Source organism: Anabrus simplex, chromosome 4, assembly GCF_040414725.1.
Source record: "Anabrus simplex isolate iqAnaSimp1 chromosome 4, ASM4041472v1, whole genome shotgun sequence".
In the NCBI taxonomy this organism is placed as follows: Eukaryota; Metazoa; Arthropoda; class Insecta; order Orthoptera; family Tettigoniidae; genus Anabrus; species Anabrus simplex.
In genome coordinates, this window is record NC_090268.1 from 12,844,859 (window position 1) to 12,861,291 (window position 16,433).

Consider the following 16,433-nt stretch of genomic DNA (forward strand, 5'->3'; position numbering starts at 1 on the left):
GAGGGGCCAGTGACATGATTTTGGACACCCTTATCAAAGAAGCATCATCTTAGAAAAGAAGGCATTGAGAATTGGATCCACTGATTGTTTTGGATTCATGATCTTTTTTTCATTATAATTCGTTTTATGTTTTATTTTAGTCAGTGGATTATTTTTGATGTTTTAATTATCATTTCATTTAGTTGCATTTTGTACCATCAGGGGCAGATGACCTAGCTGTTTGGCCCCTTTAAACAGGAAACATCATCATCATCCCAGATTCTCTCTAGATGTGTTCTAGAGCTCTCTTTATATTATTACCATAGATGATTTTCTAAAATAAATTAGCTTCTTTCATGTCTGTGTATAAATGTAGTTTAGTACTCGAAGTAAATTACCAGCATATAACATGCAACATATTTGACAAAATAACTACTAAATTTTCTTGCCAACCCTGTACGTGGCACGTCAATTATAGCCAGTGCTCTGAGCGCTATGAGACACACGCTGAGCTGGCTTATGTAAAGCTATATCCAGTGACATTTTCCTTACACTTGGTACAGTTATTTTACTAAATAAACGCACCGTAGGTTTAAATTTAAGCTACGTCTTAAACGTCATCCAAATGATATTAAGTTATGCATTGGTACTGAAATCCCTGGAAATATTGATTCACTCAAAGTTGATAACTGAAAAGTAATTGTCTGATCCTTACTATTGTAAAATATGTACTGTATTCCATGTAATGAAGTTCTAAATCATCACGTTATCATGCTTTGATAGTCTCGTGAGATTATATCACAGATTCATAATTAGGGCTCGAAAGTTGAGGTAAAATCGTTGTTTTCTTTCTCGACTGCCCGAAGATGAGGCTCAACGTATTATTCGATACGTTCATTCTGGTTCAATGTAGACCAGAAAATGGAAGGTTTTATTGATCCTTTTTTGCCTTTTTAGGTTTTTATTGTCTTCACCTTCCTCCAACTGCCCATTCTCAATTCGAATCATCATTAGTTCACCCGTCTCTTCGTAAAAATGGTTTCTGTAGTAAGAGAGGAAATTTAAATGAAAATATGAAAATAAGAAACTAATGCTTCTAGTGAATATCAAACTGTGTGCAACATAAGTGAAATACTGAAAGTAGAACATTTCGATGCGAGTATTTTTGAAGAGGAAGATCTCGCTTGTTTCAAGTATTAATCCTTAGCATCAAGTGCTGAGGAGAGAAGTTTCGCAACGTGCTGTCTGAAGACCGACGATGGTTTACAGCTAAGAACCTGGAGATGATCGTTGTGATCTAGTGCAAAACCAACTGAGGTAAGGTTTCCCGTTTGCAATTTCTGTTACCCAAGTGTGGTTAAGCCAAATACGATTCCTGTTATACTAAATTAAATTTATTATTTCAGGTTGTCCATTGCGGATTCACTGAATTCATTGTAGATGCAAAAATTATCATTCTAAATTCTGAAAGTAGCTTTTAAACAAGCATGGAATTCCTTTTTTAAATTATGTTAATGTAAACACAGAAGAAGTATTTCACCCATTTACTTTTATACTGTGTGTTAAATACCAACAGAATTTTGCATTTCATAACATAATATTCCTCCATTAATTATTTAATTTAAACAAAAATATTAATGAATTTGGATGTATTTTAGTCCTTTTTGTCGCTGTTTAGGCCCTTTTTAAGGATATGCTTATGTCTTTTTACAGGTCAATTTTAGACAATTTATACGTGTTCAACTTTCGAGCCCTGATCATAATCAATCATAACAAATCGTTCTACAATGTGCGAGAATTTAATTGTGAGTAAGAAAATCATAGTATTGTTGACTAATATAATTTTTACTTACATATTATGAATTAACCTAATGTTATCGCCACTATGAGGCACTTTCAAGAAGTTAAAGAAGTTAATCTTACTTGACTTACTCATTACACCAGGTTCTGTCATTCTCATCGGTAACCCCACCGAGGGCTCAGTGCTCCAAGACTTTTCAGTGAACTCCAGAGTGACTAGGAACCCATTGTAGTCATAGGGAGGCACCGGTGGACCAGAACTGAAAAGAAACATTCTTTTAGGTTAAGCTCTCTGATACAGTTTAGTTTTACAGGTTGTAATATGTGATATTCATAAACTGTATAAATATCTCGGAGAATGGATTAGTTGGAATGATGTGGAATGCAAAGCAAGGGAATCCAGTAAAAATAAACATGAACTGGCCTTCCACTAATACAAAACAACAATACGTCCTTTCACGGAGGTCCAAATTTAAACATCATTAAAACAGTGGTTAACGCAGCAAAGATGCTAAACATGAATTTCTAATAACAGATGCAGAAACTGAAGCTAAAAGAAATGTAAATTTTAAGAAAGAACACGGGGCCAAAATTGCACGAAAATACGATAATATACATGAAGAATGAAACACTCTAAAAGAAAATTGGAAATATCTGAGATACTACACGAAGAAGAGCGATAAAATTTAACTGTCATCTTTTCAGAATAAACTCTAACAGATTAACCAAAACATTTCCGTGAACGCAAAACAAAACCCAACTGGTTTAAGGAAACTGAAAAAACGTATTAGAATTAAAAAGGATAACGAATTAATTACTCGATCGAACAACTACAGTAACAACTAAAGACGAAACTATAAGTTTCCAATAAATATCTACATTAAAAGCCAAAGCTATTATCTCGAAAGACGAGAGGAGACGAAGATCAGATAGAATGAAGAAATACTGGGCAATAAGAAAAGAACAACACACAGAGAAATAATTGATTCAACGTAACCAAAAAAGAGGGTGAAACTAAAGAATAATAATAATAGATCTGCCCTTTTCGGTACGCAAGTGATAGTCCTGCGTTGCTTGAACATGGGACGTCCATGCGTTTTTCATATACTATGAAAAGGTATTCGACAATGTCCACCATGTGAAGATGAGGAAGATTCTATATGACGTCGGACTTGATACCCAAGACATGCGGATCATTACCACCTTCTACTGGGATCAGAAAGGGACAGTCAAGATTGAGTAAGACCTGTTACAATGACACCGCTTTGTCATATTTATTTCTTCTTCCCCTCCTCCAAACATTTCGGTTGTGGGCTAATCGCTGCTGAACTTTGTGTCAAATTATCTTCATTCCTTTTCTTTCCCACTTCTGTTTAATTAAATACACATGTACTCTGAGCATAGGAATCATTATCTTCATTGAACCTACGGGAAGTAAGGTCCTTGTATGTGCTGACCTCTACACGGAGTGTTCCTACTGCGATACTCCGCCCCCTAAACAATTAGAGCTCTCTGCTGGAAAAGCTCTTCCTCGTTCATCCTTGCTAAGTGTGAGAGCGGCCATTATAGTGTTGTAAGTAATAGGAGATGGACCTGTGTTCCGTGTGTCTCCTGTGCGAGAGGATTTTGGCGTGTATCATGGACTGCGGCTGAAGAAAATTGTGAGAGGGCTCCTTCTCTAGCCCTCAGTATGTTTTAATGTATTTTCCATCGTCGTAAGATCGTCACCAGACTGTAGGTTTTTAATTGTCCTTACGGCTTTATCATCAACTATGTGAGAAATAAAACGGCGCTATGGCGTCATTTCAATTCTGGATTTCCTTCCGTCCCTTCGTGAAATGGAACTTCTTTTAGTATAGATCTACCTTGAAAAATTACTGAGTTATGTGGCGTGTGGGACTCTAAGTTGCTTTTCGTTGTCATGATCTTGGCCTTTAGAAAACAGGCAATGTAACATTTCGTTTTGTTAAAAATATTTCACATATAGATCTGGGGTGAAGCTGAATGATCAAATTAATCATGTAGAAATTTTTTGAAGATCTTGTAATATTTAAATTTTCATCTCTATCAAATCACCCCAACTAGGTTGAATTTTGAACCATTTGAGTTCTAACCAAGAGAACGGAAGTTTTATTTAATTTTTCTCTGTCTTGTTTTTAATTTTCTTGATTCATTCTCGGTTCTTTTCATGTACAATTATGCTTTTCTCCTTCCTTGTTCGGGCTACAGTTTCCGTGGTAACCTTTGGTTATGCTTTGGTACATGGCGTTCGTGCGTAGCTATGACGACGGGTGATTATTGGTATTGTTGATTAAAACTTAAGTGAAGGAGTATGATGTTCTCTGCTTCCTCGGGGACTAGATATATTGTGTGACGATTCTATTTTATTGTATGATTTCCCCTTATTTTTATAAAATTTTGAGCTCGCATTGGAGTTATTTTATTTTTTTAAATCTGTTTTAATTGCTACCTGTGTGATGAGTCGTTGTGATAAATCTATCTGGACTGCCGGTACCCTTTATCTTGGTGAGAACTCCGTGGTTACGAAAGTAATTTTAAAGAATAATAATAAACAAATATTATTATTTTTCCCCCTTTTCCCTGGTATGTTGAGGTATAGCTTAACTTATGACTAGTACATTTTTCCTTTTCTTTAAGCGTTGGTCGACCACGATTTGTCATGTTAGACTTTTCCTTGATATGTTAACTTAACTTAATTTTGACTGTTTCTTTTTTAATTTTCCTGCGTTGACGCTCTCCCTGTTACTATTTCAATTTATTTCATTTATTAAATAAATCCTATTTATTTCCTTTTCAAAAAGATATGTTGTTCTTCTTTTAAATAGTTGGCAGTTTGATACCAGGTACCTTTATTATTTTCCACGAGTTTTGATGAGGCACTTTTCCATCAGTTAAGGTAAGCCTCTTTCTGGTTTGTATTGGTGATGTTTGAGGTTGTCTGATTACGCTTCCTGTTTTGCCTTTTGAACTAGCTCATTTGTGTACCAGATTGTTTGTTTTCATTTATTTTACTGCCGTTATCGTAGTGGTTGTGTGTTTGTCTACGTAACGGGACAGTAAAGTGGTAGACAGAGCTGTGTGGTTACTTGATTCGTGTACCATTTGCTCGTATCTAGCGGTAGGTTGATTGTATCCTCTCTTGATCTTTTGTTTACTGTCTGGTATCGGGTGCTAACTGATTGATGCTCCTGTAAACGAAGTGCAACTACCTTATCTCATCTTTGCATTGATCTTGTTTCATATCTCTTTCGTGAAGGCCCAACCGGTAATCCATCCTCATCATCTTCGCAAGTCTGAGTTGCTTTACGAACTCGGAGTTCGCGGATTAGAACCTGTGGGAACTGTTTCTGAGTTTGCCGCTTTCTACTCATCTTCAAGTGCCAATTAATTTATCTAGCATTGACGACTCGAGGATTGGTGAGTCCTTGAATCTAATTAATAATTCTTTAAGTGAAATTAAGATTATTAAGAAAGAGTTTATTGAACAGCCACCTACTAAGTCTCAAATCAATCGTCTCAAGGCTAGGGTGTACCAACTTTCTGGGCGCATCCAGGATCTCCTCGCCTTGAAACCTAACGCAGAATTTGTTAGTGAGTGTACTAGACTTTTGACTCTGGCTTCCAGTATGTCAGCTGATCTTGATTTGATTATTGCAAGTAGGGAAATGGAGAACCTGTCAGTTACTGATAGGACAACTGTCCGCAATACTAATGTAAATGATAGTGTAAATCAAATTTTGTCTCCTCCATCTCATCAAGGTGCATGTTGTGTAGCTACCCCTGTATTAGAAACTATTTAATGCCGATTAAATGGGTCATCTCATCATTCTTTGAAAGAGCTGTTTCATGGTGTGAAAAATTTCTCTGTTAACTTAGATTTTTGAGATTCCTTGTGGAAATGACGGAGTCTGCTAACGTATATTCTGACGATGATTTAGGCATGTTTCGAGCCTTGTTCTCTCACTCTGAGGGAGTTTTGAAAAAGGAGATTTCTGAAGCTATTTCTCAAAATCTCAATGTTAGTCAATTTCATGGGTTAGTTCTTGAAAAATGTATTCCTTCTTTAGCCCTTCAGAGCCTTATGCCACAAAATTGCTTTAGCCCTCAGTACCTGCATGCAAACTTACTAGCCTACATTCTATACTTGAAATACTTTTGTAAAGTATTCAGGATTTCGGTCCCTGAAAAAGAAATGGTGGCTCGGATCTTAAAAGCAATATCTCCTTCATACAGATCCTATCTTTCCCTTACGAAGTACCCCACTATTTTATTGAATTAGAGGTTGCGTGTTGTTTCGCAGAGGATGTGAAGCATGGAGACCAATCCAGATCTGTGCACCTTCCTCCTCCCTCTACCAATCCTAATTGTTCTCGTTATGCTAAAGCGCCCTGTAGTGTGAACTTAAAAGAATGTTATGTGTGTGGTTCTGCTGAGCACCTTAAGAATTGATGCCCATCCAAAGGTCGTAAACCTGATATTTGTTGTTATCTATGTGGTTCCAAGCAGCATGCTAAAAATGTCTGCCCTAATTCATTTCGAAGGTGTAGTAAATGACCAAAAACTAATTACAGGTCTTGTAAATTTCAAAATTCTGGGCATGTAGGTAATTTGGATGAAGTTATTTGCCCTCTTAACTGCAACAAAATATGTGGTAATGTTGTTTCTCAAGGTACCTTCACTAGTGTTGAAGTAAACAATGAACCATTAATTGCATTAATAGATTCTGGAAGTGATGTGAACTTGATCAATTCTGCATGGTATTCTAAACTGAAGAGTACTTGTACATTACCTGCATTACAACCTGTTGGGGTAAAATGTGTCACTGCTAATGGTATTAATATGGTAGCTCTTGGGGCTGCGGAGGTGAGATTGAGGATAGGAAATTTTACCTGCAAAATCTCGTGCCTTGTAGTAATATGATTTTAGCAACTGAGTTCTTGTCAAAGACTGGATAAGTTCTTGACTTCAGGACAAAATAATGTTCTTTAAATTTTCTCCCAACTGTAAATTTAATTGATTGATGCCCCTAGGGGAACTTTTAATATCTCTTGCGTATCTGGGTCTGTACTAGATGAAATTAATAGTATTGAGGACTTAAAACTTGATCATTTGCGTAAAGAAAAAGCTGAGGAAATCCGTGCCCTCTGTAGTGAATTTCCGGAAGTATTCACCAGTAAGTTCGGTGTGACAGATGTCCTTGAGTATGATATTGAACTAACAGATATCCAACCTGTCAGATCTCCTCCGTATCGAGTCTCTCCTCCGCGTATGCTTGAACTTAAAAAAGATTATGGAGAAAATCCTCGAAGAAGGTGTCATCCGACCTTCTACCTCACCATACGCCTCTCTAGTGTTCCTGGCACCCAAGCCCTCTGATGGCTTCCGTGCTGTTGTGGATTGTCATGCCTTGAATCGTAAGGTGGTCCTTCAGTCTATCCTGACTTACAATTTGTTTTGGGTGGTTTTCAGGGTCAACATTTTTTACTATATTGCACCTTAACCAGTCTTACGGCCAAATTCCTCTATCTAAGCGATCCATACCGCTTACAGCTTTCATTATGGATTGGAATCTGTATGAATTTATTCGGTTACCTTTTGGTTTGAGCTCTGGTGCGGGGGTTCTAACTCGTTTACTTGATTCTATCCTCTCAGATGTTAAATTTAAATCAGTTTTTAACTACCTTGACGACCTGGTGATTTTTTCGGAAAACTTTGAGGAACATGTGATCCATGTACGGCAAGTTCTTGAACACCTGATAAAAGCTGGTCTTACCGTTAAGCTATCTAAGGTACGAGTAGCCTTCGCCCAACCAAGTATGTCCTTTCTAGGACATGTTGTGTCTTCAAATGGAGTTTCCATTGATCAGTCTAGGACACAGGCCATTCGTGAGTTTCAGCCCCCTAAATATGTCAAAGGCATTGCCCGTTTTGTGCGAATGGTTAACTTTTTCCGGAAATGTATTCCTAATTTCGCTGAGGTAGCTGCTCCTCTCAATTATTTGAGGCGGAAAGATGTGAAGTTCTTCTGGGGTTCTTCCCAACAAGAAGCTTTCTAGAAACTGAAGCTCGCTCTGTCGAATGCCCCTCTTTTGGCCATGCCCGATTTTAGTAAACGTTTTTTTGTTCAGACAGATGCTTCCGAAAAGCCTATCGCTGGTGTACTATTGCAAGAGTACGAGGATGGACGCAAACCGGTTGCCTATGTATCGAGAATCCTAACTGACCTTGAGAACAAATACTCTATTTACAAGTTTGAATGCCTTGCTGTCCTGTTCGCCCTCGAAAAGTTTCGGCCCTTTGTTGAGCATCTGAATTTTGACCTTTAGACGGATAATCAGGCTCTCTCGTGGGTGTTGAACCGATCCAAAAGAACTGGAAGGATTACTCGATGGGCACTTCGGATTTCTGCCTTTAATTTTCAGGTTCAGCATATCACAGGATCGGAGAATGTCATCGCCGATAGTCTAAGCAGAATGTTTGATGGGGAACCTTGTCCTAATGTAAAATCTAATGTTGAAAATTTTGATGAAGTTAATGTTGTTGGAGTTAGTGCCATCCTCTCTGATCTGCCTTTACTTTACCATGAATTCGAAGATCGTCAGAAATCTGACCCTGAATTAAATGAGATCATCAACAAAATTAATGATGGGATTCTAGTAAAGCCTTACTTCATAGTCAAGGGTGCCCTGTGTTGAAAAGGTCGCGGAGACCATTGTTTCAAAATTGTTCTTCCTAAGGTACTAGTACCAATTATCTTCAAGTATTATCACTACTGTCCAATTGGGAGTCATTAGGGATGTTTAAAACTAGGCAGAAAATTAAGCAGTTTTTCATTTGGAAAAGGATGGACAATGATATTCGAAACATGGTTAAATCTTGCAAAATTTGTGCCATCAGTAAACCTAGTCTGAACAACCCTGTTGGTTTGTTATCATGTTCACAAGCCTCTCGCCCATGGAGCGAATATTCATCGACTACGTGGGACCAATGGTTCGATCCTTTCTGGGGAACACCCACATTTTTGTGCGTGTTGACGCGTTCTCGCGGTTTCCCTGGATTATTCCCACTAGGTCTACCACTTCTCGGACTACTGTTAATTGTCTAAATTCTATCTTTGCATCATTTGGACCTCCAATGTTTCTAGTTTCTGATAATGCCAGTGCGTTCACTAGTCATCTGTTTAAGAAATAACTATTTGAGTTGTGCATCTCGCATGTTACAACCACCCCATTTTATCCAAATCCATCTTATGCCGAGAGAGTGAATAGAAATTTGAAGTCTGCATTCATAGCCTATCATCACAATAATGTCCGACTCGTTGGGTGAACGGTCAGCGTACTGGCCTTCGGTTCAGAGGGTACCGGGTTCGATTTCCGGCCGGGTCGTGGATTTTAACCTTAACTGGTTAATTCCAATGTCACGGGGGCTGGGTGTATGTGTTCTTTTCATCACAATTTCATCCTCATCACGACGCGCAGGTCGCCTACGAGCCGAACCCGTCCTGTGATATCCCGGCACTAAAAGCCATATTACATTACATTTCATCACAATAATGTCTAAGTGGGACTCCTGTCTACATTGGTTAGCTCATGCATTCAACTCTGCTATCCATGTATTCATGGTAAAACGCCCGTGTCTCTTATGTTTTCTTATACTCCATATTCCCCAATGTCAAATGTGCTTGGTATTGATGATATTTTGCCCGATCTGTCTAAACCTTATGTTGTTCGAAGGGTCTGGAATGAAGCAAAGAAGAATCTGTCCGTCGCATATGAGAAAGCTAAGAAAAGGTATAATGTTGGTAAGAAACCAACAAGGTTGAAAGTTGGAGATACAGTCTTCATTAAATGTTACTCCATCAGTAAAACTGTTAAAAAATTTCTGCCAAACTAGCGCCTAGGTATCAAGGCCCTTGCACCGTATTGCAATTCCTGTCCTCGGTATCTATGTTAGTGAGTGATCCGGTTGCTAAAATAATTAGGCGAGTCCATCCGTTCCGGATTAAGCCTAGTTAATGTGCAGTACAATCCCCCACTTCCCTTCCTTAATGATACTGCTTGGTGAAGCACTTGGGTGTTGGTATCGACATGCGACTGAGAACTGCATTTCAGTGAGCTAATTTAATTTTATTCCCTTACTGTTTAATGTAATTGTACCTGGGGTTTTTTATTTTGTTAAATGTTTCTATGATTATTGAACCTCGGTTTCATGTGTTTCTATCGGTTCCTTGAACTGTTATGGTTTCTGGAGCGAGCATTATGGTTCTGTGGTGTGTGAAGTTTACCTTGCGGCTGTTACTTAGCTGTTTGTTACTACCGAATAATATATCTGACCTGTACACCTTATGTTCTCCTTTACTGAGTTTTGATATTTATTTCTCATGCCAAGTCTGGCTTGGTTGTGAGTTGGACTATGTACTGAGTATTGCGAGTCTGCCATCCGTCATTTACCTGCTGATGCTACGGTATTTCAAATATGTTATGACTAGCAAGATACCCGTGCTTCGCTACGGTATTATACTGAAATTTATAATTGAATGCTTATTGTTTTAGATATATAATCCGCCGAAATTCGCGGTCTGACTCGTTTTCTGCGAGAACCCACCAAAATTCCCGATCTGACTCGTTTTCTATTAGATTACGGCATGTTTCCTCCCATTTTTCAATCTTCTTTTCCAGCAATCGATTTCGTACTTCACGGGCTAGGCTCAGGTATTCCTCCCGGTCAGTTGGGTCCGTAAATCTTTGCCATCTTTTCCTATAATCATTTTTAATATGGATAAAATCCTTCAGGAGATCCGGCGTGGTGTCATATTGGGTGCCTAGAAGGCACTGAACCCGCGGCCGGACTGCATTCTTAGTCATTACCCGTCCAGGAGCCGTTTCCAGCGCGGTCCGCACATTTGACGACGGTCCGGAACATTATTATTATTATTATTATTATTATTCTTATTATTATGTGTTGCTGGAATGGATGATGACAGGAAAACCGGAGTATCCGGAGAAAAACCTGTCCCGCCTCCGTTTTGTCCAGCACGAATGTCACATGGAGTGAACGGGATTTGATCCACGGAACCCAGCTGTGAGAGACCGGCGCGCTGCCGAGGATCCTTATAAGTACATTAAGAACAGTAAAATCAATTGGTCTCACCTCCTTCTACACCCCACCGCCGTTAAGTTTATTTACCGGCAAACCCCCCCCCACCAAAAAAATTAAAAGAAGGCTTGTTTCTTATGTTTAAAGAAGATTTCAAACACCAATGTTCACGTCTATTACCTTCAGTTTTGAGATATAAGTATCCCCATAAATAAAATTTACTTTTTTCACTTCATTTCACACTACTCCCCCCACCCCCCCTGAATTTTCCCGCAAAAAATACTTGTTTCTTTAATAGTAAAGGATCTTCTAAATACCAATTTTCACGACTCTAACTTCTTCAGTTTTTGATTTATGTGTCCTCATGAAAGGAATTCAACTCCTTTACACTCCCGCCCTCCAAGACGGTTTCCCCCCAAAACGCGTTTTTCTTTGTTTTTAAAGGAGATCCAAATACGAATTTTCACGTCTGTAACAACTTTAGTTTTTATTAGATGTATGTATTCTCATTCAATTAATTCAATTAATTTTTTGAATTCTTTCACCCCCCCCCCCCCCCCTTCATTGGATTTTCCGAGAATACGTGTTTCTTTATTTTTAAAGCAGATTGCAAATATCAAATTTCACGTCTGTAACATCTTCATTTTTGAGATATCAGTAGCCTAATTAAAAGAATTCAACACCATTTTCAGTCACTTTTACCCCCCCCCCCCTCCACCCAAGTGGTATTTCCGAAAGCTAAAAATACACGTTTCTTTATGTTTATAAGAGATAAAAAAAACCATTTTTCACTTCTGTAACATGTTAAGTTTTTTGAGATAAACTGTAAAAATTCTCATTTTAAAATTTCACCCCTTTTGAGTTCCCCTTAAGTGGAGTTTCCAAACACAAATCACCTATGTTTCTTTAGATTTACAGGAGATTACAAACACCCACTTTTTACGTCTGTAACATTTTACGTTTCCAAGATATTCTGTAGATATAGTCTTTCAAAAATTCACCCAATTTGTCACTCCTGTTTAACCGCCATTAATTGGATTTTCCAAAACTAAAAAATACGTGTTTCTTTATTTTTAAAGGAGATCCCATATACAAATTTTCAGTTCTGTAATATCTTTCGTTTCTGAGATATATGTATCCTCATTAAAGGCATTCAACCCATTTTTCACCCTTTTACACCCCTCCTATTGGGATTTACAGGAAACAAAAAATACGTTTTCCTTTATTTTTAGAGGACATTCTAACTACCAATTTTTCCATCTGTAAATTTTAAAGTTTTAAGATGTATACACACTCATTTTAAAAAATTTACCCTCCCCCTTTTTACCCCCCAATATTTGGATTTTCCAAAAACGAAAAAATACGTGTGTTTATTTATTTTTAAAGGAGATTCTAAATACCAATTTTCACATATATAACCTTTAAACATTTTGAGATAGATACACACATTTTAAAATATTACTCCCTTTTCACCCCCCCCGAAATTGGATTTTCCAGAAACAAAAAAATACGTGTTTCTTTATTTTTAACGGAGATCCCAAACACCAATTTTCAGGTCTGTAATATCTTCAGTTTCTGATATATAAGTAGCCTCATTAAAGGCATTCAACCACTTTTTAGCCCCTTTTCACTCCTCCTATTGCGATTTTCCGAAAACAAAAAAATACGTGTTCCTTTATTTTTAATGAAGGTTCTAAATACCAATTTTTACATCTCCAAACTTTAAAGGTTTGGAGATATAGATTCACTCATTTTAAAAATTCACCCCCTTTTCACCCTCCCATTAATTGGATTTTCCAAAAACAAAAAAATACGTGTTTCTTTATTTTTAAAAGAGGTCAAAAGTACCAATTTTCAGGTCTGTAATATCTTCAGTTTCTGAGATATAGGTACCGGTATCCTGATTAAAGGCATTCAACCCATTTTTCCCCATTTTCACCCTTTTTCACCCCTCCTATTGGGATTTTCTGAAAACAAAAAAATACGTGTTTCCTTATTTTTAAAGAAGATTCTAAATACCAATTTTTACATCTGTAAACTTTTAAAGTCTTGAGATATAGAGCAACTCATTTTAAAATTTCACCCCCGTTTTCACCCCCTTAGCGAAGGAATATCCAAAAATCCTCTCTTAGCGAGCACCTACGTGATAATATGAATATATCCCCAAAATTTCATCTCTTTATGTTCAGTAGTTTAAGCTCGGCGATGATGAATCAGTCAGTCAGGACAAGCTACTTTATATATATATAGATTATGTGTAGTAGATATATATTTTGCCTCTTGTATGGGGTATCTATCTTCTTGTAGTCACCTGGACTATTGCTTGACTGATTTTAATTTCTTCAACTGAGTGATTGTTTCTAAAATTATTTTTTAAAAATGGTTTCCGAGTATTTGCCTAACAGGGTGGTTGATTTAAACATGGATTTTTATCAGTTCATATCTTTGGCCTGCTACTGGTTTTGTAAACTTAATCCTTATTTATCTCTTGAAAATTATTCTTGCTCTGTTTCTTAATTCACACCTTGTAGCGAAAATTTGTTTGACGTTGTGTTTAATATCTACTTCTGTATATTATTTTGGGCCTTTTATCGGTCTTCGATATTTTACTCTATTTCCATGTACCTTGCATATTTGGTTTAACGCTTTGAAATTCATCTCTACTAATGGTTGCTGATCAGTCGCTGCAGTTCTATGCTCTAGGTTAAACCTTTAGGGCGGTTGTTAGTTATTGGGGAGGTCTGTTAATTTGTGTTGGAGTTGGTAGCCTGTTTGCTTCGTGCAGGGACCCTGGGTCTTTACGGTTTTCCCTCCTCTGACTATTGGTTACCGGACCCCTTCATTTCTAATAGTCGTGTAGCCCTCTTCGTAATTATCCTGGCGACTGACGGTGGTACATCTATCCTGATGTCGAAACTGGTAATCCATTTCATTTTGAAATTTTAATTTGTTAAAAACTACTCTTCGGCTATTGGTTATATTAATGTTATCCTTTAAGATACTCATCGATCTTATGGTATTTCGTTTCACACACTTCTTTTATCACTATGTAGCTAAAATGTTTTCTTGAAATTTGCAATCTATTTGTGTATCATATCGTTCTGAGCGAGTTGTAGATTGTATGTGGGTGTGTTGCCAGTGATCATCTTCCATTTGTCGGTATTATGTTAAGTGGTGTAGTACAAGCACGGATTAATAGATTAATAACATGAGAAGTTTATCTTCTTTTGCTTTAGTGCTTGGTTTAGTAGTCCTAGGTTAGGTGATGGTGAGTTATTGTACCATGGATTTTTTAAGTTGATGAGTAGCTGTTGTTGTTTATAGACTTTTGGTGTGTTAACATTTCTTCTGTGGGGTTCCTATGAGTCTATATTCGTTGTGTTATAGCACTCTGGTGGGTGGTTAGGCACCTTTGTTGAACCATTGTGTCTTAGTGAAGATGGAAATTAATAATGTAGTATGTATCTGCAACTTGTGTAGTATGGTATGATCTTGGTGAGTGTAAATTGTGTTTACCTGCATAACCTGTTGCTCCGATGTCATCCTTGTTTCCATTAAAGATATTGTAAAGCTCTAATAAGTTAAACCTACCTCCTATGGTGTTATTCCTCTGTGGAATTTTCTAAAATTCGACGATATTGTTGTCTTATCTGCTTATCGTTCTGCGTTATGGTTGGATGTGCATGTGATTTTCTACCTATGTGCTATCGCTACTGGAGTCAGGCTACTAATTGATTTTGGGATCTCTTAGTTGAGTTGCCTCATTCTTCTACATGTTATGGAGGGAAATCTAGCCACCAGCATCATTACCTACTACGAATATTTTATTTTCCCGCTCTCATGTTTGATGGGAAGTGGTCCTGTTTAGCTTCTGTGCAACAGTGTGTATCTGCGGATGTCACTTATTTTTGAACCGCGCTGTGGCGAGGTCCTTATGGACAGTCGGTAGTGTATGATGTTGGGTTATTGCTCCATCACGTTCCCAGTACTCATCTAATTGAGGTATTTCATTACCTTTCTTGAATTAATTGGGTGTACTATTGTAGAAGGTATGTTTTAGTTTTGTCCTTACAGTGTCGGTTGGTAACCTGACTCCGGAATTAAGCATACTCCCGAAGCTTTATTCTATCTATTTCTATTTGGTACTTCCCTTCGTGTTAATGGTACTACCTTCCATCCTTGAGTTTTCCTTTGCTTTGCGTACCTCCGTGGAATGATTGTCGATGACAAACTGTGGCGCTCCCTACACCTGATAGTACTAGAGGTCTCCAACTCATTTTGCATAGGGTATCCTTAGCTTCTTAATGCTTGTCCTCTGGCCTGTAAATGATCTAATTGGAGTGTCTATATTTAAAAGTCTCTCTTCGCGGGGTTATACGAGGTCAGTTATCAGTGATTTCGAATCTGCCTTCCTTAAAGGTTTAATTAACAATTTTGGTTGAATTATGGTACGCTTTTAATAAAAGGAATCATTGGCTCACTGGTTTGTGGATCTCAGTCTATCAGCTTCTGAATTTGTTCATACTTACCTTGGCCATCTTGTTCCTGTTTATGTAAAACGTTTTGATTGGGGAATTGTATCTTAGTCTACTGTTTTGGGTTATTGTATTTACCTTGTGGTGAGGAAATTGCTCACTGTTGGAGCATAATAATTAGTAATCTTCCTTGTGGCTCCCTGTATTTTTGGGAAACCTTGTCGGACGTTACGTCCATACTTCTCATTCTTCTCTATCGTTTTAAAAATGGTGAACAGTTTATTAAATATATTGAAGTAAGTAATGTGACCTTGATATTTGTGTTCTACCTTTGGTGTATGGTGGGTTAACCTTACCTTTTTTTCCTGTGCTGAACTATTATGTATTGTAATCTAGTGAATTTCTGTGCTGTTGTTGTGTGCTGGGAAACGGATTATCGGGGCTAGAATAGTTAGCCTATTTTTTCCCAGCGTTATTTAGGTTGGTGGTATGCTCTAGACCTGAGTCTATTGACAATATCTCTAAATTATGTTTGAATTATGAGATTGATTATTTGAGTTTGGTTATTTTAAATATGCTTTCACCAATCTTGGGCTTCCTTCCCCCTTTTTATTCTTCCCCGGTTTTTGCCCTTGTGTTCTTGTATTGTCGGGCGTTTTGTTTGATTATCGAAAGGATGTAAGATGCTGCATTTCTTGAAACTAGAAACCCGAAAACTAGTACTTCTAAAGAAATTCTAATGTTAAAGCTTGATGTTGAATTTACAGACGAGATAAATGGCTAGGTGGAATTAATTGGAGGAAAGAACAACTGTGGATGCGTTGTGTATAATACTTCATGAATTCTAAGGTAGAAATAATCTTCGGGGAGTAAACATCACCGTGTATATTATTACAAACAAATACAAAGCAAAATTCGGAATCAGCTAAGTTTGAAGATGTGATTTAAATTAGACTATGTACTATGAACTTCTTCGAAACTAGAGTGTTTTGTGAAGCTCCATTTGCTATAAAGTACTGTGGTGTGTAATCCATGAATAGATGTTTAGTGGAAGCTGAAAAT

The 16,433-nt window shown here is 37.5% G+C and overlaps 1 protein-coding gene across 1 annotated transcript in view; it reads right to left on the bottom strand.

The window, feature by feature from the left end:
- The window catches only part of LOC136872119 (uncharacterized), a 665,288-nt gene that overhangs the window by 100,574 nt on the left and 548,281 nt on the right, over positions 1-16,433 (bottom strand). Inside the window, exon 8 of the mRNA XM_068227340.1 lies at positions 1,912-2,039. Coding sequence (XP_068083441.1) covers positions 1,912-2,039 — 128 coding nt within the window. The remainder of the gene's footprint in view (positions 1-1,911; positions 2,040-16,433) is intronic.